The following is a 21734-nucleotide window of genomic DNA, read 5'->3' on the forward strand; positions in this document are numbered from 1 at the left end:
CATATAGATATATATCTATACACACACATACACACATATATATATACACATAATAACATTAATCCTATTTCTGCATTAGTCCTGTTATAAGAGAAAAAATCAGAGCAATGATTAAAAACCTCAAAATAGAAAAAAAACAACATCACCAAAAACAAAAGAAATAGTATGGTTCATTCAGTATCTATACTCCACAGTTCTTTTTTTTTTTTTCCTTGGGTTTGGAGATCCTCTTCTATCATGAGTTCCCTGGAACTCTTCTGTACCATTGCATTGGTGAGAAGAATATAGTCCATCACAGTAGGTCAACACTCAATGTTGATGATACTGTGTACAATGTTCTTCTGGTTCTGCTCATCTCACTCATCATCAGCTCACACAAGACCCTCCAGGTTTCTCTGAACTCCTCCTGCTCATCATTTCTTACAGCACAATAGTATTCCATTGTATTCATATACCACAACTTGTCCAGCCATTCCCCAATTGATGGGCACCCCCTCAACTTCCAATTCCTTGCTACCACGTAAAGAGCAGCTATAAATATTTTTGTACATGTGTCTACCATTAATTTTTGAAGCAGGTGTCAAGACATTTAGGTGGGAGTGAGAGTTAGGGACCTATTCAAAGGGGAGCAAGGGAATGATGTAACCTTCGGGAGACTTTCTGAAAGGTCCCTCTCCCCCTTGTGTTAGCCTTGACTGTCAGGGAAGCAATTAAAGGAAATCTAGAAGGAAACTCTAGCAGACTAAGTAGTTCTAGTGTAATCAGGTATAGAAACAAAAGTTTAGAATAAGAGTCACAATGGAAGATCTATCTAAAAATAGGGGTCCCTCCTATCTGTTTTCCATTTTGGTGATCAGGCCCTTACCTAAGACAGAATAACCATTAATTATTTTTATGTATTTTTAGCATTAAATTTTATTTTATTCTCAAATGAAATTTTGCCTTTCCTTCCTTCCCCTCCCTCCCCTCCCCACAACACACATCGAGTAGAAAACCAAATCCCTGGTTACAAATACATAGACAAAGAAAACAAATTCCAGCATTGGCCACATGCAAAAAAAGTATCTCTCAATCTGCACTCTGGGTCTATCATGTCTCTCAGGAGGTGGGCAGCCTATTTCATCAAAAATCCTCTGGAACTGTGTTGATGAGAATTAACAGCCATTAACTTCTGTCTCTTTTTGGTTACAGTCCCAAGAAACAGACAGGGAGACAAAGCATAGGGGGCAGCGGCCCCTTGTGTTGAATCTTGGTTCTGCCACTTGTATGACCACGATGAAATCTCTGATCATCTCTGGGTCTCAATTTCCTCATCGGTAAACTGAGAAAGCTGCCCTGATAGAAGGTGTACTAGAGTCCCTTCAGGCTCTAAGCCCCTGTTATCCCCTAATTTGCAGCATATTAAGCATGTTGTGGGAATTCTGGAAGGATACATAACCTAAGACAAATAAGCAGCCTCAGCCCAGAATTTTGGGCTTGTGACTGGATTCCAGCTGCCACAGCTCGTGCCATACACGTGGTGTTGTTTGATTGTTTCTGACTTTTTGTGACCCCATTTGGGGGTTTTCTTAGCAAAGCCACTAGTGTGGTTTGCCATTTCCTTCTCCAGCTCATTTGACAGATGAGGAAACTGAGGCAAACAGGGTGAAGTGACTTGCCCAGAGTTGTACAGAGTATACATGTGGTCCGGTACCAATCAAGTCCCAAATGGACAGGATGTGGTCCTTCAGCCCTTGTCATCTACACACATACTATTTCCAGCACCATGATAAAAACAAAAACCAAGTCAGAATGTAATGTTGCCAAGTTTCATTGTTCAGAGTTACAGATAAAAATTACAAATAGTCAATCAAATCAAGCAGCCATTCAATTTACCTTCTGCAGGTCCAGTATCAATGTGATACAAAAGTCTAGGATCAATGCCCCCCTGTCTAATCAGTGTTTTAGGGTTAGACCCCTGCAGTTTCTTTTCTTTTTTTTTGGTGAGGCAATTGGGGTTAAGTGACTTGCCCAGGGTCACACAGCTAGTAAGTGTCAATGTTCTGAGGCCGGATTTGAACTCAGGTTCTCCTGACTCCAGGGCTGGTGCTCTATCCACTGTGCCACCTAGCTGCCCCCTGCAGTTTCTAGAAAACATCTTGGCAGGTGAATGCACATGACGCTCTGTCTGCAGGTCAAAGCCCCAAGAGCCTATCAGGTCTCTTGGTACCAGGCAGGCAAAGCCATAGCATAAACTGTGGGATGAAGCCAGGGACCACTCATGAGTTTTTGGTCCCAGGAGAGGTTCAGGTTTGGCACCCCGATTCTATGTGTGCTATCACTGTGCCGTCATTAAGTCACTTCATTCCATACAGAAGTAATTTTGTAGCCTGAGATGTCGTTTCTAGGAGGAAAGGGGCGGCCAAGTAGGCTTAAGTTCTGTCTCTACTAGGAAGTCCCACAAATCCCTGGGATTCTTTCTCATGCTGGTTTCTCTGGCTTCCCCTCAGATCGACTAAAGGGCTGTCTTTGCTCCAGCTGCTGCTGCTTGAGCTTCTTGAACTCCCTGTAGGCCTGTACAACACGCTCTCTCTCCTCTGCCACAATCCTCTGTCGAGCCATCGAGACAGCTGGGGGCTGGGAGTCACTGCCAGGGGCCAGGAGGCTCGTCAGCAACAGGGACTTCTTGCCAAGCTGAAGAAAACAGGGCAATAAGGACGGAAGGTCAGGACCCAGGAGAGGGTGAGAGAGGGCTCCCCTGGGGCCTGTTCTTAGTACTAAGATCAGTACCAGGGTTTGTGTGAACAGCTCCCAGCCCCATCAGGGCTGAGATCTACCTCCCACCCAGACCAGGACAGGGAGAGCAAGGCCGCTCTGCTCCCAGACACATATCCCAGCTGTTACCCAGAAGCCCCACCAAATCAACCTTCATTAGAAAGGTAGAGAAGGTCATTTCAAATGCTTATGGCCCATTAATTTGACACATTTACCCTCATAAACACATCAGTTATCTGACCAGACACACTGACCCGAGCCCCATATTACCTTGTCACTGTTTATACTCTTCCTTGGTTTAGCTGTTAATTCTGGGGGCTGAAGGACAACTTCACCAAATTTCACAGAGTCTACAACAAGAAGAGGAGGTTTGAGAATGACTTATTATAGGATGCTGGCTACATAGTCAAACCACTCACATTTCACCTCTCCTACCCCCTTTAATCAAGAACCACCCACAAACCTGGTCTACCTTCCCTGACAAAAACAACCCCAGAGACAGAATTCAATTTCTGGTTCAGATTCTACCACACACAGCTAGTACTACAGTTGGAGAACCAGACACAAATAGCTGCCCTTGGAGTCAGGTGAAACCTGAGCTTGAATTTCACCCCTGACCCTTACCATGTGACCCAATCTGAGCCCCCACCCATAGGAAGAAGTAAAGGGCTATAGATCAAATGAGATAATGTATATAAAGGGCTCTGCAAACATCACAGCATGATATACATGTCAAGTGTGATTATATTTACTATTAAAAGTTTCCACAAGTGGCATGGCTGAAATCACTGGATGCTGGCTAACCTACTCTCTGATCTACAAGTGCTCAGAAAACCTTAAACTGCAGCTATTGCTTCCAGCCCATTCCCCAAAGCAGGAGATTGGGAGATCATATTCCAAGCAGAACTACCTTGAAATAGTTCTTTTTCCAGGCTGGCTATTGCCTTTTCCTCTTTTTGATGTCGAACTTTATCCGAACGCCGTCTCTGGAACCTAAAAAGCCAAATATGATTAATTAAAAAAAATATTTTCCAGGATGTTGCATTGATATCCATATATCATACTCACACGCCCCCAAACACCCACAGCAATTATTGTTGTTGAGTTGTTTCAGTCATGTCTGACTCTGACTACTTTTGGGGTTTTCTTGGCAAAGATTCTGAAGTGATTTGCTATTTCCTTATCTAGCTAATTTGACAGATGAGGAAACTGAGGCAAAAAAGGATTAAGTGACTTGCTCAGGGTCACACAGCTCTTAAATGTCTGAGGTCAGATTTGAATTCAGGAAGATGAGTTTTCCTGGTTCCCAGCCCAGTGCTCTATCCACTCTGCCAACTATCCAAAGGTTAATAACTGTAAGGTAACACATGAAACAGCACCGGAGAGACCGAAGAAAATGGGTCAAAGGGAACAGGAGGACTACCCTCTCTGGAAACTTCCATAGGACGCTAGTGACCAGGGACTTCAGATGTAATCATATTCGACATTCATGAAAAGCATTAATCCTATCTATAAAAAGCCCCACTGAGGGCTACCAGATTGATCTAGTGAAGAGGAACTCCTTTCCCTAAGGAAGTCCATTCCATTTCAGAGCAGCATTAATAAGAAGAAAGTCTGTCCGTCCTCTGGGCTGTCAGCCTTCCTGTAATTTCCACCCACTGATCCTGGTTCAAAACCCCCAAGAACCAATCAAATCCAAGTCTAATACTTTTACATAACAACCCTGTCATATAGTTGAAGTCAATGAACATGGCCCACCTACTTCTAGTCACCTCATGTTAGTTCTTTTCTAGGCTAAATATCTCCCTGAACTTCAAATGATTCTTCTGTGGCTCTTCACCATCCTGGGTGTTTTCCTCTGGAAAACGTGGCACCCAGAATTGGACACAATAACCCAGATATAGTAGGAAGAGGGATGATATACATCTATTAATGTCACTTAAGAGGCAGGTAGGTGGCACAGGAGACAGAATGTTGGGCCTGGAGTCCAGAAGACTTGAGAGTAGGGTAGAGGAAAGTAGGTAGCAAGCACGGAGTTCACACATAGCCTGCAATGTAATTTTTATTGCAGCTATCCTCCTCATAGGACATTCTGTAGCCATAAATGATCTCCATGGGGTTCATTAAATTCAGCATTCCACCCTTCCAACTTCATGTCTTTATACAGACTATCTATAGCATTAGGCAGTCAGATGGCTCAATGGAGCCTGCAGTTGGGAAGACCTGAGTTCAAATCCAGCTTTGACACTTGCTGGCTATGTGACCCTGGACAATTCATTTAACTTGTACAGACCTCAATTTGTTCATCTGTGAAATGAGGATAATAATAGCACCTATTTCAATGGTAGGAAAAAATGAGATAGTATTTGTATTCATAAAGCACTTTGTAAACCTTAAAATGTATATAAATGCTAGTTATTATTCTTATTGTTATTATTATTCTTATAACCCCAGGTTTCCTCCAAGACTTGACTCATGTATCACCTCCTACTGAAAGGGGGTACCACCTCCTGCTCAGTGGGCTCTCCTTTCCCAATTAATCACACAGATACTTACCTGTTTCCATGTGCTGTCCCGCAGTGGAACTTAAGCTTCTTGAAAGTAGGGGCTGTTTATTTTTGTTTTTGTTCTCCCCAGCGCTGAGCAATACCACGCATACGGCAAGTGCTTGAAATAAATGCTTGCTGCATTGGACTTGTCCTTGCCACACAACTGATTACTTACATAGTATCCTCTACTATTTGCTGGTCTTTCACATATTTCACTTCTTGTTTCCTCAACTAGACTGCAAACTCCTTAAAGGCAGGAAATGTAGTTATGTAGTACCTAGCCTAGTAAAGATGTTTGGGGAGGAAAAATCTGTTTACTGATTTGACTGAAACTGAAAATCTGCTTCTCCCGGTATGCCTTCGGGGTTATCTGGGGGTTTCTGTCGCCATCTGCTGGTGAATTGCCACCACTGCCGTCGCTCAATGAAACCTCTAGGGCCTAATTAGCGCCCTGTGAAGTCCAGAAGACTCTGACTTCTATGTCCTGACCCTATGTCCTGACATGCTTGGGAATAGTAATACCCTCAAGCTGGAGGTCTAAGCAAATGCATTTTCCTCATCACATCCCAACCAAAGCCAACTCACTCTTTCTTCCGCTGAGATTTCTCTTTCTTTGGCTGAGAAGCTTCTTCCTTCTCGGGTTTCCGTTCCACTTGGTTCTCACTGAGGAAGATCACATGCTGGGCCTCTTGTTCCATTCGGTGGACATATGCGTTGTCCGATTCCTTTTTTCCCTGCTTGAACTTGGGAACTGGGATGTCTGACAGAGATCCCATTGCTTCCTTCTCAAACTTCTGTCTGAAAGCCACTTGGACTAGGGAAGCAGCCAGAACAGAAAGTTTTAGAACAGAAAGTAAGCTGAGGAATCACTGGTTTATTTTATGGAGGAAGGTGAGACCCAGAGTGGTAAAGATTGCAGAGCTTATTAATGGCAGAGCCCAAGGCTCCGACTCATATTCTTTATACTATACTAGGCTTCAGGAACCTCAGAAATGGGGGAGAAGAGATTTATTTAAGAGAATAAAGAAGGACCCTCTATCCTATAGGCAGGAGAAGGCCTTTTCAGCTTTAATCAATGGAATCTAGTCTAAAATTAGACTCCCGGGGCGGCTAGGTGGCGCAGTGGATAAAGCACCGGCCCTGGATTCAGGAGTTCCTGAGTTCAAATCTGGCCTCAGACACTTGACACTTACTGGCTGTGTGACCCTGGGCAAGTCACTTAACCCCATTGCCCCATTAAAAAAAAAAATAGAAGCCCTTAATCTCAAATTGGCTTATAAAATTAGACTCCCGGGGAAGCTAGGTGGCACAGTGGATAGAGCACCGGCCCTGGAGTCAGGAGGATCTGAGTTCAAATCTGGCCTCAGACCCTTGACACTTACTAGCTGTGTGACCCTGGGCAAGTCACTTAACCCCAATTGCCTCACCAAAAAAAAAGATATAAAAACTAAAATTAGACTCCCCATAAAGCAAGGGTTCTTAATCTTTTTTGTCTCATGAACCCCCTCGGCAGGCTGATGAATCCTACGGACACCATCTCAGAATAATGTTTCTAAATGCATAAAATAAAATATGCAGGATTACAAAAGAAATGATTTTTACTGAAATACAATTATGTCCCCTAGTCCTATAAAAAAAAAGTTCAGAAGTCTCAAGTTAAGAACCCTTGGGGGGGGGGGGGAGAGGAAAAGATGCTCAAATCCTGCCCCATTCACTTGACACTTACTAGCTGTGTGACCTTGGGCAAGCCACTTAACCCTCATTTGCCCTGCCCCCCCCAAAAAAAGATTCATGAGTGTCAAGGCAGCTAGGTGCAGAGGTGGAGAGGGAACACTGGACTTGGGGGTCAGGAAAACCCAAGCTCAAATCCACCCTCAGATACTTATACAGATATTTAATAGCTGTGCAACCTGAGGAAAGTCACTTAACCTCTCTCAGCCTTAGTTTCCTCATCTGTAAAAAATGGGGACAATAAAATAATAATAATAATAATAATAATAATGATAACTACTTCTTAAGGGTTGTTAATATTGCAAAGAGCTTTGTAAGCCTCAAAATGCTATAGAAATCTTAGCTATTATTCCCACTGCCACTGGATTTCTGGTTTGGGGGTAGATATTTATTTATTTTGCCTTTGCTTCGGGGCTGTGTCCTCCAGCGGTCTATCTAAAGGTAAATACATCCATGGTAGTTGATGAGCTATAGCTTCGGAGCACAGAACAACTGAGTCTTGGGGTCTTAATCCTCTGGGTCCAACCTATAAGTTTTAGTTGGGGGGAAAAGTGGTGAAACCCCCTAGGCCACAATGCAGTTATTTATGTAACAGTTTTAATTCTCCTACTAGATCATAAAATACTTGATGGCAGAGTCTGCTTTCATCCCTCTCAGTATCTTCCACACAGAGTTAAGTACTCAGTCAAGGGAGAATTGACTGGAGATGAATTAAAAATGAGTTGAGAGTAAGTGAAGCCAGGAATCTAGAAGTTCTGGGTTCAAGTCCTGTCTCTGAAGCCTACATATCTGTAGCCACAGACAAGTCACTTAACCTCTCAGTGACCCTAAGAGTACTCTCTAACTTCGGGAAAACAGAGGACATATTGATGTGCATAAGAGCAGGGAATTCCACATGAAGAACTCCCTCAGGCAATGAAATCGTAAGTCCAGACCCCACAAAAGATGCTCTAGCTACTCCCTTGGTGGGAAGCAGCCCAGCATGTTCTACCTGCTTTCCGGGTTTTTTTGCTGATATGTTTTTTCATCTCCTGACGGCTCTTCATAATTTCCCGAAGTCGGAAAGGAATCTCTTGATCATCCAAGTTCTTGGGCTTAGAGTTTACTTTCTTCTTTTTCTCTTTTCTAGAAAGAAAAAACAAAACAAAACAACCCAGAAGAGGTGTGTTAGCACCTTCTGAACACCTTCCACTCCAAACTGGTAGTTATACTGGTGACTCTCATATCTTTATCTTGGGTGGGAGCTCATTACTCCCAACTGCTGTACCCTAAACTGAATTCTCATGGATCTTACCTGCTTACATGTGCTATCCCCAAGTGGGATTTAAGCTTCTTGAAAGCAGGGGTTTGTTTTTTTTTTAAATCATAAAAGTATTTTATTATTTTCTAGTTACATGTAGAGATAGTTTTCAACATTTGTTTTTATAAGATTTCTAGTTTCAATTTTTTCTCTCTCCCTCCCTCCTCCCCAAGAGAGCAGGCAATCTGATATAGGTTATATACGTACAATAACATTAAACATATTTCTGCATTAGTCATGTTGTGAAAGAAGAATCAGAACACAAGGAAAAAAACCTCAAAAAAGAAAAAAAAAAGTAGAAATAGTATGGTTCAATCTGCATCTAGATTCCACAGTTCTTTTTTTCTGTATTTGGAGAGCATTTCCCATCATAAGTCCTTTGGAACTATCTTGGACCACTGTATTGCTGAGAAGAGTCAATTCTATCACAGTTGATCATTACACAATATTGTTGATACTGTGTACAATGTTCTCCTGGTTCGGCTCATCTCACTCAGCATCATTTCATCTAAGTTCTTTCAGGTTTCTCTGAAATCCACTTGCTCATCATTTCTTACAGCACAATAGTATTCCATTACATTCATATACCACAACTTGTTCAGTCATTAGCCAGTTGATGGGCATCCCCTCAATTTCCAATTCCTTGCCACCACAAAAAGAGTGAGCTGGGAGGGACCTTGATGCCCCAGGCCCAAAATTGGTTATGAGAGAGATGATGCCCCAGTATTCCCAAAGAGGGTGTGTGTGTGTTTGTGTGTGTGTATGTGTGTGTGTGTATGTGTGTGTGTGTGAGATATTAGTAATAGGATCCCACCTCTCTGCCACTTTTTTTTTCCCACTAAAAGATTTCACTCCAAAACAGTTTCATCCTAAACACAAGACAGTGAAAAATCACAGAAACTACTTATTCCTTTTTTTTTTTTTAAGTGAGGCAATTGGGGTTAAGTGACTTGCTCAGGGTCACACAGCTAGTAAGTGTCAAGTGTCTGAGGCCGGATTTGAACTCAGGTACTCCTGACTCCAGGGCCGGTGCTCTATCCACTGCGCCATCTAGCTTAGTAGGGGGCAGCTAGGTGGCGCAGTGGATAGAGCACCGGCCCTGGAGTCAGGAGTACCTGAGTTCAAATCCGGCCTCGGACACTTGACACTTACTAGCTGTGTGACCCTGGGCAAGTCAACCCCCATTGCCCCGCAAAAAACCCCAAACCCCAAACCCAACAAACAAACAAAAAAGTTAATTAGTGCCCAAAAGTATGGTGAAGCTATTCTACATCACATACAGTGCAAAGGGCTGTATTTCAAAGAATTCAATCAAAAACCACATGGTAATGAATGAGAGCTTTTATCAAGAATAAAAAAAAAGTCACATGTGTACTTACTTTGTTAGAAGAAGTAATAGCAAAGACACTAGTTTCAGAAATGAATGGCTAGACAATACATAGAAGCATCTTCACAGACAAGCCAAAAAATAAATCCAAACATTTGTTTTAGTGATTTTTTCTTTAATACACTCTCCACGAAAACTATCTCTACATGTAACTGGAAAATAATAAAATACTTTCATAATTAAAAAAAAATACACTCTCCACATTACATGACAAACCATCACGTACTTTCTTAGTGGCATCTACCTACACTTCAATTATACCAGTGTCCTAGGATATTTAAGATTTTCATTTTTGTGGCATATTGTTAAGTACAGTAGAATAAACTTATAATTCTCTGCCAATTTCTTCTGCCACTTATGCAGGTCTCTTAACCTCCCTAGGCCTCAGTTTCCTCATCTGTAAAAAAGCAGGAGGGGTGGATTAGATGGGTTCTGAGGTCCCTTCCAACTCTGATTTATGATAAAGATAATCTAGTACAAAATCTTCATTTATAGGTAAGGAAACAGGCTGAGAAAAGTGGCCCAGTCAAATTCATACCACACCTCTGGGGAAAGGCATAGAGCACTGGCCCTGAAATTGGGAGAACCCGAGTTAAAATCTCACCTAAGTAGGGCGGCTAGGTGGCGCAGTGGATAATGCACTGGCCCTGGATCCAGGAGTTCCTGAGTTCAAATCCGGCCTCAGACACTTGACACTTACTAGCTGTGTGACCTTGGCCAAGTCACTTAACCCCCATGCCCCCCCCCAAAAGAAAAAAACCTCACCTAAGACACTAGCTGTGTGATCCTAGGCAAGTCACTTAAACCCAATTGCCTTAAACATCCTTGGCCATCTCCAGTTATCCTGATGATGTATCTTGCCACTGGACCCAGATGGCTCCAGAGGAGAGTGGCGCTGGTGACTTTGCACAGCCCTTCCTCACTTAAATCCAATTCACTGCAAATCATGACCCAACCTCAAACCAGGTCTCCCAGCTCACATCTTTCAAATGTATCCCACTGCCTCTAATTTGGGACGTGTAAATCATTTACTATTATAGGACGGCTAAATGAAGATGATATATAGTAAGCACTGAATTACTATCCACTAAAGCGTAATCTCAGCATTTCAAGGCAACTTGTTGTCTCTTCTTACCTCTCACTCCTTTCCCTCCCACTAGACCAGTTGTAACCAATTTTCACAATGCCTCTTGTGCAAAGTCCTCTGTGTGTGCTTGAAAACCAAGGAGACCAAAACAGATATGGGGGGCTACATGCAAAAACCTTTTTCGGACCTTAAATGACCATACAATAAACAGTAACGATCATAGCTGACGCTTTAAGGTTGGAAAAGTGCTTTTAACATGCATCTAACCTGAGCCTGACAACAGACTGGTTGGGACAGATATATCATTACCATTTTGTTGCTGTTCACTCATTTCAGTCGTGCCCGACTCCTTGGGACCCCACTCGGGGTTTTCTTGGCAGAGATACTGGAATGATTTGACTTTTCCTTCTCCAGCTCATTTGACAGATGAAGAAACTGAGGCAAACAGGGTGAAGTGACTTGCCCAGGGTCACACAGCTAATACGTATCTGAGGCCAGATTTGAATTTTTACAGATGAGGAAACTGAGGCTTAGAGATTGTGATCTACTCATGGTCATCATCATTTTTTCAAAAAGTGAGGCAATTGAGGTTAAGTGACTTGCCCAGGGTCACACAGCTCGTAATTGTTAAGTGTCTGAGGCCGAATTTGAACTCAGGTACTCCTGACTCCAGGGCCGGTGCTCTATCCACTGTGCCATCTAGCTGCCCCCATCATCATTGTTTTTTAATTCATTTCATGAGTCGGTGATAATAATGCTAATTAGTAATCATCACTGTTGTTAATACTATTAATTATATTACTTCTCTTATTGAATTAACATATATTAATACAACACTCAGGAAATTCGGCTTAAGTCTAATTGGTTGGGGAGGGGCGAGGATGTGACCCCGCAGGACGTGTCGTACCTCGCCTGTCCCAGCTGAGGCGTCGGAGGTTGCTTCCCTTGTTTCTGCTGCCCCTGCGGCTTCCGAGGGTCCCAGCCGGCGGACCCCGCGCGTCCCGGGGTCCGGGGACGCCCAAGCCGGGCTTTCGCCATACTCCAACACAGGTTCAGTCCTCACGTGGCTGCACTTCCGCTTTCCGCCCCGGCATATCACAGCCCCGCCCCCTGCCTTCGTTGTCCCACCTCCTCCTCGCGACCATTGGCTGGTGGAGCTCGGGTCTGGGGCTACGATTGGTCTGCGTGGCCGCCACAGAAGGGGGAGCCCTCCCCCCACCCCCCGGCCCTCCCAAACATCCCCCGAGGTTCGCGCTCCCCTCAGCTGAGATGTTGCTGCTGCTGCGGAGCGCGGGCGGCCGGAGACGTGTAGCAACTGCCGCCGTAGCCGCTTCTCCCCTCGGCCCGGCAAGTACCGGGGACCCGCGGAGGGAAGGGCGGATTGAGGGCCGAGGGGTCAAAGCCTGGAGAGCCAAAGGGCAAAGGTCACGGAGAGGCGGTGCATCGCGCTGGCTCTGGGTCTCGCGTTAGGGACCGGCGGGGCTTGCGTTGCGCGCCCCAGGCCTGCAGAGGCAGGGGGAGAACGCGGGCCTCCTCACCCCAGGCCCTTGAGTGGACTAGGCTTTTAAGCCTCCCGGGGCCTCAGGCTGATAGTAATAATGATAATAACCACTATTTTTGTTAATGATATTGTTATTATCAGCAATAGGTATCATTTATATAACGCATACTATGTGGCAGGCACTGCGCTAAGCGCTTTACAATTATTATTATCGCATTTGAGCTTTACAACAACCCTGGGAGGCAGGTGCTGTTATTTGCCCCATTTTACAGACGAGGAAACCGAGGCAAACAGGTTTAGTGACTTGCCCAGGGTCACACAGCTCGTTAGTGTCTGAGACAGGATTTTAAAATCCAGGTGCTCAATCCACTGAGCCCCTTTAGCTGTCCCAATTTGAAAGGAAGATTTGTTTCTAGGGTGTGCTAGTTAGATGTTTGACAAAGGAGGGTGGGGTGAAGGAAAGTTTAATCTGCATTTCTAACATTTTCTCAATCACTTTCTCGAGTCTAGACAATCAAGAAAACAATAAATGAAGGCCTAATTTGTAGCATTTGTGGTTTGCCAATTTCCTAGATGTAAATGTTCACTATGGAAGTTTTAACAATGGGCAGAACTGGTGCAAGCTAATTGTTACAGTATAGAAAAGTAAATATCTTTTTTTTTTTTTAGCGAGGCAATGGAGGTTAAGTGACTTGCCCAGGGTTACACAGCTAGTAAGTGTTAAGTGTCTGAGGCCGGATTTGAACTCAGGTACTCCTGACTCCAGGGCCAGTGCTTTATCCACTGCCCCACCTAGGCCCCCCACCCCCACCCCAAATATGTTTTAAAGATTCTAAAGCATCTAGGAAGGCTCCTGGGTTAGAGGGACTCCGATGCCAGCTGGGGACGTGCTTCATTACTCCCCAGTCTTAAACACTAGGCGCGTGTGCGTGTGCGTGTGCGTGTGCGTACCCCTCTGTGCTAAGTATTTACCCAGAGAGGCTACCCAAAACAGCCTCAGACTCCTCAAATGAGGAGACCTGGGCTGAAATCTTTCCAAGTAGTTGTAGGAGCATGAACAAGTGATTTCACTTCTTCAGGTCTTAGTTTCCTCATCTGTAAAAAAGGGAAGATTATGGGGCAGCTAGATGGCGCAGTGGATAGAGCACTGGCCCTGGAGTCAGGAGTTCAAATCCTACCTCTGACACTTAACACTTACTAGCTGTGTGACCCTGGGCAAGTCACTTAACCCCAACTGCCTCACCAAAAAAAAAAAGTTATTACCAATGGATTTGAGTCAGATTAAACTGAGAATGGGGTCTGGAAGATACCCAGCCCCGCCCCAGTATAGTTAGTTTAAAAGTTTATTGCTAGGGGCAGCTAGATGGCGCAGTGGTTAAAGCACCGGCCCTGAATTCAGGAGTACCTGAGTTCAAATCCGGCCTCAGACACTTGACACTTACTAGCTGTGTGACCCTGGGCAAGTCACTTAACCCCCATTGCCTCACTTAAAAAAAAAAAGGGAAGATATATAAAATCTATAAAGGACAAAATCGTTTTAAAAGTCCCTTCTGGCTCTAATGCTCACCCTGTGCTCTTCTATGGTACTTTCCACCAGACTCCAGGGAGAGAATTGTGTCTATCAAATTAACTGTTAAGTTTTAGGATAATTTGAAGGAAAGAGCCTCCCCTGGAGCAGTCTCTCAGCTTAGATCCTGTCCTAAAACCAGATTTTAGTTTTTAGATGTTAGTCTCAAGGAGAGTTGGTTTTATACTTTTCCTGCTTACGTGATTTTTACACACATATATATCTACAACCTTCAGGAGCCATTCCAAATCTGCACTTGTGCTAGGCACCTGGGCTTTCCTGGGCTTCCCAACGGGTGCTCTATCAGAGCCCTCAGCGGCAGCAGGACTTTGGGGAAGAATGACACAGGTCAAAGTTCTGGAGCAGACACTCCAAAAAACAACCCGAAGACTGATGCACTTCCCAGCCAAAAAGGCTACTCTCACTCTGATGCAGGTTCTTCAGAGTCCTCATATCCTCCGCCCCAACTGTTGCCACCCCCTACAAACTGCTGCATGAGTGGCTGCCACAACTGCGTGTGGATTGAGTATGCTGAGGAGATCCTACAGCACTATCAGGATGGTGGGGCCAAAGCGTTGGCTGCTGTGGAGGAACACATCCAAGATGAGAACATCAAGGCCTTTATCAAGATGGAGATCCAGCTCCGAATGAGAGAGAGAAAGCCTGAGTGAGGCGCCTCTCTCCACCTGGTAGCTGTCTCTCAGGGAGCTGCAACCGCCTCTAGTGATTTTTGTGCCTCCTTCCCCCCCCCCCCATCTTTGGATAAAAAGTGAATAATTATAAGATGGGTATTTATTGACCTTGCCTGAAAATAAATGTGACCCCACCCCCATGTTCTCTGCTCACTGTGTGTTTCTTTTTGAAGTATCATTCTTCAAACATCTGAAACTGCCTTGGCAACTTTTTTTTTTGTCTAACTGTAACTCTTCATTCTCAAATAAATTGTCAAGTATATGGCATTGTGTAAAAATGTATAGCTATAATCTCTTGCGGGGAGCTTATAGACTAAAGCCAATGCATTAATTAATACACTGAGCTTTGTAGGTTACTGAGACAAGATAAAAGAAATGTGCAGTAAAGTGCTGTCAAAAAGCATTACCTCCTCTACCATAAATTTAATTAAGCCTGGGTCCATCAACAATTAAATGTTGACAATGGGCTATATTCTGTTCAGGGGAACAACATATATGTGTATGTAATTTGTGTATGTCTATACAATCACACATTTTTTTGGGGGGGAAGGGGGAAAACTAGGAGCTGGGGCAATTGGGAAACGGCTTAGGTAGATAGATGGCACTTAAACTGAATTTTGAAAGGTCGTCTCCCAATCCCCATGTGGTTGACCAAAGTGAGGACAGTTTCAACCCAACATTTGTTCATCTTTGTGTTTGGGGCAAACTGCCTCAGTTTACCCAAATAACTCTAGGAGACCACCAAGTCAAGCAGAGACAGATTTATTACATTCCCGCAGGAATGGGCAAACTCAATGCCTGAGTGGCAATAGCTAATACATGCCTTGACCTTTTATAGGGGAAGTCCCCACGCACACTAGGGCAAGCTCACAATCTAACATTCTATCCTGTCTCATCCAGGGTGTGTGTTTAGCTCGTTATCAACGTATGGAGACATGCATACGTGTTCCAGGAACAAGGGGGATAAGGGGAGGGGGAACAAGGTCAAACCAAAGGAAGGTGGGGGGGGAGTGACAGTCAGATGTTTCAGATCTCACAGTTCCCACTGACTCCCCTCTCCCAGCCCCTATCTCTAAAGATATTCAACTTGAATAACAAGAAGAGTCACTCAGGTGTTTCAGCGTTGTTTTGTAGTTGTGTTAATTTTAGGATGACGGTTAAAATTTATCTTCGGCTATGTTGGGAAATCAAAGAAATAGAATAAAGAATAAAAGAATAATCCATTGTTGGGACCCTAGGGTCAAGGGGATTCTGCTCTGAGAAAAAGAGACATGTCACAACATCTGGTCTCAACTTAATTGCCGCATCCTGTGCTGAGCCCCATCCTTTCTTCTTGAGCCCCGAGTATTGACCCACTGAACAGGGACTGGGGTTCTGACACATGATGGATTCCAGATAAAACTAATATGTAGCTGACAAGTGGGGAGACTGAGCAGAAGTAAAAATACTATTAATTGGCAATAAAACTTAAAGGAGACAGTGAGAATTTGACAAGCAATAAACTTTTTAATTTTTATTTTAGTGAGGCATTTGGGGTTAAGTGACTTGCCCAGGGTCACACAGCTAGTAAGTGTTGAGTGTCTGAGGCCAGATTTGAACCCAGGTACTCCTGACTCCAGGGCCAGTGCTCTTATCCACTGTGCCACCTAGCTGCCCCCCCTAGCTGCCCCCCAGCAATAAACTTTTAAACTAACTATACTGGGGCAGGGCTGGGTATCTTCCAGGCCCCATCCTCAGAGTTTAATCTGACTCAAATCCATTGGTAATAACTTTTTTTTTTTTTGGTGAGGCAGTTGGGGTTAAGTGACTTGCCCAGGGTCACACAGCTAGTAAGTGTTAAGTGTCTGAGGCTAGATTTGAACTCAGGTCCTCCTGAATCCAGAGCCGTTGCTCTATCCACAGTGCCACCTAGCTGCCCGGTAATAACTTTTATTGTAGTAAAAACATAGTTCCTTGAGGGCAAGGAACTCCTTCATTTGTATCTTTGTATCGCTAAAAACCAAGCACAATGCCTGGCAAATAGTAGGTGCAATTTAGGAGTGGGCTATTAGCAGCTGATCATTGCTTCACCTTAAGTCCAAGGCTGCAGCTGTATTTAAGTAAGGTGGTCCAATCAGCGTCCGTATTCCACAGTTTCTTTCTTTTTTTTTTTTCTGGATTTGGAGAGCCTTTTCCATCATGAGTCCTTTGGAATTTTCTTGTACCATTAGATTGGTGAGAAGAATCCAGTCTATCACAGTGTTCTCTTGGTTCTGCTCATCTCACTCAGCATCAGCCCATGCAAGACCCTCCAGGTTTCTCTGAACTCCTCCATTGCAAATAATTTAAATTCTCTGGGTCTTAGTTTCCTCATCTCAAGGAAATTAAACTACATGATCTCCAAGATCCCAGCATTAAACCTAAGATCCTCTGATTGCCTTGGTTATTTAAACTTCATTTCTTGTTTCTCCCAACAATGTCAAAGGGAGAAGGGGTCAAGCAGGATAGTCTCTTGATGATGGATTTAAGATAACTAACTGAATTCTAGTCATGGTACCATCACTATATGTTGGATAAATAATTTTTTTCTATTTTTCCTTTTTAATCTAAAAAGTGTGTATATAATACTTAACTTGAAGAGCTATTGTGAACATGAAAGAATAAATGCGATAACCTTTTGAAAAAACACTCTGTAAACTATATAATTTTAAAATAATATCGAGAAATAAGGACAAATATTAGCAAAGGGACCAGACCTGTAATTTATGAACATTGATTGATCCACTAACAATAACAACAATAAAATAACAATAGCTAACATTTATATAGTACTTTAAGATTTGCAAAGTGCTTTAAAAAGATCTCATTCAATCCTCATAATAACCCTAGGAGGCAGGTGCTGGTATTAGCCCCCTTTTTCACTCGAGGAAACTGAGGCAGAGAAGGTTTCAGTGATTTATCCTGGGACTCACAGCTAAGTTCCTGAGGCCAGATCTGAACTCAGATCTTCCTGACTTTACAAAGTATGACCATTCAGAACCTACATAGGTAAAGAAAATAAGTATGTAGTTCTGACAAAGGAGTTAAAGCAAATGCAGGAAATAAAGGACATACAAATAGAGTTAGCTGTTATGACAACTATGATGGTTTCCAGGATACTTTAAAAAAATTATATTTTCAGTTACAAATTCTCTCCCTCCCTCTACCCACATTGAGAAGGTAAGAAATACAATACCCATTATACATATAAAGTCATGCAAAACATTTTCCCTCATTAGTCATGTTAAAAAAAAAAAGCGGGGCAGCTAGGTGGCACAGTGGATAGAGCACTGGCCATGGATTCAGGAGGACCTGAGTTTAAATCCAGCCTCAGACCCTTGACACTTACTAGCTGTGTGACCCTGGGCAAGTCACTTAACCCCAATTGCCTCACAAAAAAAAAAAAAAAAAGGGAAAAATGCTTCTATCTGCACTCTTAACTCCGTCATTCTCTGTTTGCAGGTGGATAGCATTTCTTACCACGAATCCTTTGGAGCTGTGGTGGATGATTGCTTTGATCAGAGTCACTAAGTCTTCCACAATTGATTATCTTTACAATATTGCTGTTACTATACATTGTTCTCCTGGTTCTCCTCACTTCATTTTGTATCAATTCATATAAGTCTCCCCAGTTTTTCTGAAACCATCCCCTTCATCATTTCTTTTCTTTTTTTTTTTTTTAGTGAGACAATTGGGGTTAAGTGACTTGCCCAGGGTCACACAGCTAGTAAGTGTTAAGTGTCTGAGGCCGGATTTGAACTCAGGTACTCCTGACTCCAGGGCCGGTGCTCTATCCACTGCGCCACCTAGCTGCCCCCCCCTTCATCATTTCTTGGCTTTTTTTGGTGGGGAGGGAATGAAGGTTAAGTGACTTGCCCAAAGTCACACAGCTAGTAAGTCTGAGGCCAGATTTGAACTCAGGTGCTCCTGAGTCCAGGGCCGGTGCTTTATCCTCTGTGCCACATAGCTGCTACCCCCCACCCCCAATCATTTCTTACAGTGTAATAGTATTCTATTACATTCTATTTGGAACTCTTATAGAAATGATCATCTTATTATATTTTTGGTAACAATTAAGAAGATAATATTCCAGCCCCAAACTGGAAACTAAAGGGGTACTTGCCTTTTGGGGAATGGCTAAACAAATTGTGGTACTGGAATCTAAAGAAATGTTATTGTGCCACTGTAAGGATTGGAATGACACCACCTGCTGAAGACTTACTGTAGCAAAGCTCCGCTATGAGGAGAAGGCTTCTGAGGGCAAGACATCCAGCTCTTTGGCGTCAGGAAGTGACGTTTGCTTGTGGGAGGAAGAGGGGGTGAGGCTGGCGCTCTCACTCTTTCCTCAGGACTCAGGTGGGGAAGGGAGCTAGAAATGTGCTCTGCCTTTAATAGATAGATGAATGTAGGCCTTTCTCTTTCTCTTCATCAAATTCTTATTCTCCTTAATAAATGTTTAAAAGTCTAACTCTTGCTAAAGCTTATAATTTATTGGCGACCACTCATTAGATATTTTAGACAGACTAGCTAGAATTTTAACCCCTTACACCATAAGAAATGGTGAAATTTTTTAAAAAATGGTGAAATAGATAGATGAGAGGAAACTAGGAAGCTCTCTTGGAACTCTTGTAGAGTGAAGTAAGTGGAACTAGAAGAACAATTTCTGCAATGATGATTTGCTAATTTATAGAATAAAGGAATAGGACCACAAGGGGGTTCCTCCGGGTTGAATGGGGGACAGGTATGCCTGATTCTTGGGATTCTCTCTGGGAAAGACCACAATAGCTGCATAGAGAACATAGGTAGACAACACAGAAAATACAGGGACAAATGGCACAGGGAAGGCTGTACAAGACACAGATGGGGTGAAGATGGGGTGGTGGAGGGGGGCAGGCAAGGTGGGGAAGAAAATAGGAAGAGGGCAGCATTTGGTGTTCTGCTAGGCTTAACTGGTTTTCCAGAGTTTATGTTCAAATATGTTTACTAGACAGAATATGTTTACAGACCATGGGCAATTAGCAGGGCCAAAGGGCCCTTATAGCAAAGGCTAAGCTGGTTTCCCCTGATTTAGCACATGGTCTCCTGGTGTGACTAGTTAATCAATGAGACAGTTTGCAAGTATCTGTTATGTTCCTTTGATCTATGTGACAGTCTGTAAGTGACTTCTCTTGTTATTGTTTGTCCTTTCTTTTCTTTTCCTTCCTTCCTTCCTTCCTTCCTTCCTTCCTTCCTTCCTTCCTTCCTTCCTTCCTTCCTTCCTTCCTTCCTTCCTTCCTTCCTTCCTTCCTTCCTTCCTTCCTTCCTTCCTTCCTTCCTTTCTTCCTTTCTTTCTTTCTTTCTTTCTTTCTTTCTTTCTTTCTTTCTTTCTTTCTTTCTGGGCAATGAGGGTTAAGTGACTTGCCCAGGGTCACACAGCTAGTAAGTGTCAAGTGTCTGAGGCCAGATTTGAACTCAGGTCCTCCTGAATCCAGGGCTGGTGTTTTATCCACTTCACCACCCAGCTGCCCCTTTGTCCTTTGTTTTTGAAGAGCACCAGTGACATCACAGGGTGATGTCTTGACTCACTTATATCCAATTCATGGATGTTGGAACAAATTGTTCTCGTCTGTCCATTTTACCAGGGGGAAGTCATCACATGCTTGGGGTAGACACCTCCCTAACTCACCAGCAAGTTTGAGACCCTCAACCTTTTTTTAGCCCATCTGTTGAGATGGTTTTTACCAGGATGTGGATACTGTATAACTTCTTGGAGCCACAGGCGAGAGTTGGGTGAAAGGTGGACAACAAAGGTGGATGAACAGCCCTGAAAAGGGCTTGGCGAGTGCTCACACCAGAGATGCTAGTTCTCCCTTAACACTGCATACACCCAAAGTGACTTGTACGTTTCCCTTTGCAGTCTAATTTTCTAGTACTGGCTAATTACAAACTTACTTTACCAACTAAAAGAGGGGGAGGGGGGATTGGTCAGTGGGACCAGAATAAGATACAATTTTAACACAAATGACAACAATATCACAGAGAAAAATAACTTTGAGAAATTTTAGAACTCTGATAAAACACAATTCCCCAGGAATGAAGATGAATCACACCTACTGCCCCAAGCCAGAGAGGGGAAGGATTTAAAACACAGAATGAAGCGAAGCATTCTCTCTTGGACGTGGTCAGTGTGGGAACTTGTTTTGCTGGATGATGCATATTTGTTATAAGGATTTTCTTTTTCTTTTTTATTGTTGGGGGAGGGGTGAGGTGGAGTGGTAGTAGGAGAGAGAGGTATAAATGCTTGTAAAAACAATTTTTTTTTAAAAAAGAAACATAACTTTATCTATTTCATTTATATTATTTATTTGTATCTATTTATATATATAAATATAATATATATTTATATTTATTTATTTATATCTATTATCTATTTCAGCTAGGTGGCGCAGTGGATAGAGCAACAGCCCTGGATTCAGGAGTACCTGAGTTCAAATCGGGCCTCAGACACTTAACACTTACTAGCTATGTGACCCTGGGCAAGTCACTTAACCCTCATTGCCCCACCAAAAAACAAAACAAAAAAAGAAAAAGATAGTTCTCCCTGCTTGCCATAGCATCAAATTTCCATCCCAGCAGTAGGCAGAAATACTTATACTTGGTCAAAAGAGCTCTCACTGTATTCTAATGATTTTATACCAGATGGTTACACTGAGGATTGGTGATTTTGTTAATGTGAGTACTCCCTCTGGCAATGCAGTTTACAGCTCTCCTGTGCCAGGTAGAATAATTCATCATTTGGTGTCCAGCCTTTCCAAACATAGTTAGACTGTTCCTTGGATGGCACTTATACGGTCCATGAATAAGCCCAAACTCAAAGCTTTGCCATGTTGGAAGGATCTGTCAGGGCTTGTGCTCCACTTGCACAGCTTTCAAGGCTCCAGGGACACCACCTTCACAACCGGAAGAGGCATCGGAGTAGGACTTTAGTGAAGGATCAGACTCCTATGAGATATATGAACAAAATAATCACATCTCCATCCATTCCATGCCACGCCATCATACACACTAACTTATACTTTATCACCTTGAGATTCTTAGACATCACTATCAGTGCTTGGAGTGAAATAGAACAAAGAGAAGCGGCAGCGTATTACAACGGAAAGAACACA

At 43.2% G+C, this 21734-nt stretch overlaps 2 protein-coding genes across 2 annotated transcripts; one reads left to right on the plus strand and one right to left on the minus strand.

Moving 5' to 3' along the window:
• Positions 1-953: 953 nt before the first annotated feature.
• Positions 954-11903, minus strand: CCDC137 (coiled-coil domain containing 137). The gene is made up of 6 exons (XM_043999653.1): positions 11716-11903; positions 8026-8159; positions 5889-6117; positions 3665-3747; positions 3025-3104; positions 954-2673 (listed from the first exon to the last, which is right to left on the minus strand). The coding sequence occupies exons 1-6, from the start codon at positions 11844-11846 to the stop codon at positions 2461-2463; spliced, it is 870 nt and encodes a 289-aa protein (XP_043855588.1). The 5' UTR covers positions 11847-11903; the 3' UTR covers positions 954-2460.
• A 132-nt stretch (positions 11904-12035) lies between these two features.
• OXLD1 (oxidoreductase like domain containing 1) lies at positions 12036-14983 on the plus strand. Its single transcript, XM_044005199.1, has 2 exons — positions 12036-12155; positions 14113-14983. The coding sequence occupies exons 1-2, from the start codon at positions 12078-12080 to the stop codon at positions 14545-14547; spliced, it is 513 nt and encodes a 170-aa protein (XP_043861134.1). The 5' UTR covers positions 12036-12077; the 3' UTR covers positions 14548-14983.
• Positions 14984-21734: the final 6751 nt, after the last annotated feature.

This window comes from Dromiciops gliroides, chromosome 4 (genome assembly GCF_019393635.1).
Source record: "Dromiciops gliroides isolate mDroGli1 chromosome 4, mDroGli1.pri, whole genome shotgun sequence".
Classification (NCBI taxonomy): Eukaryota; Metazoa; Chordata; class Mammalia; order Microbiotheria; family Microbiotheriidae; genus Dromiciops; species Dromiciops gliroides.

Coding starts and splice junctions, on each gene's coding strand:
- CCDC137 (XM_043999653.1), bottom strand. CDS start 11,846: ATGGCGAAAGCCCGGCTTGGGCGTCCCCGGACCCCGGGACGCGCGGGG. Junction 3,748..5,888: donor AAATCTCAGCGGAAGAAAGA/GTGAGTTGGCTT, acceptor TTGGCTTTTTAG/GTTCCAGAGACGGCGTTCGG. Junction 2,674..3,024: donor AGAGTATAAACAGTGACAAG/GTAATATGGGGC, acceptor TGTTTTCTTCAG/CTTGGCAAGAAGTCCCTGTT.
- OXLD1 (XM_044005199.1), top strand. CDS start 12,078: ATGTTGCTGCTGCTGCGGAGCGCGGGCGGCCGGAGACGTGTAGCAACT. Junction 12,156..14,112: donor CCGCTTCTCCCCTCGGCCCG/GCAAGTACCGGG, acceptor TACAACCTTCAG/GAGCCATTCCAAATCTGCAC.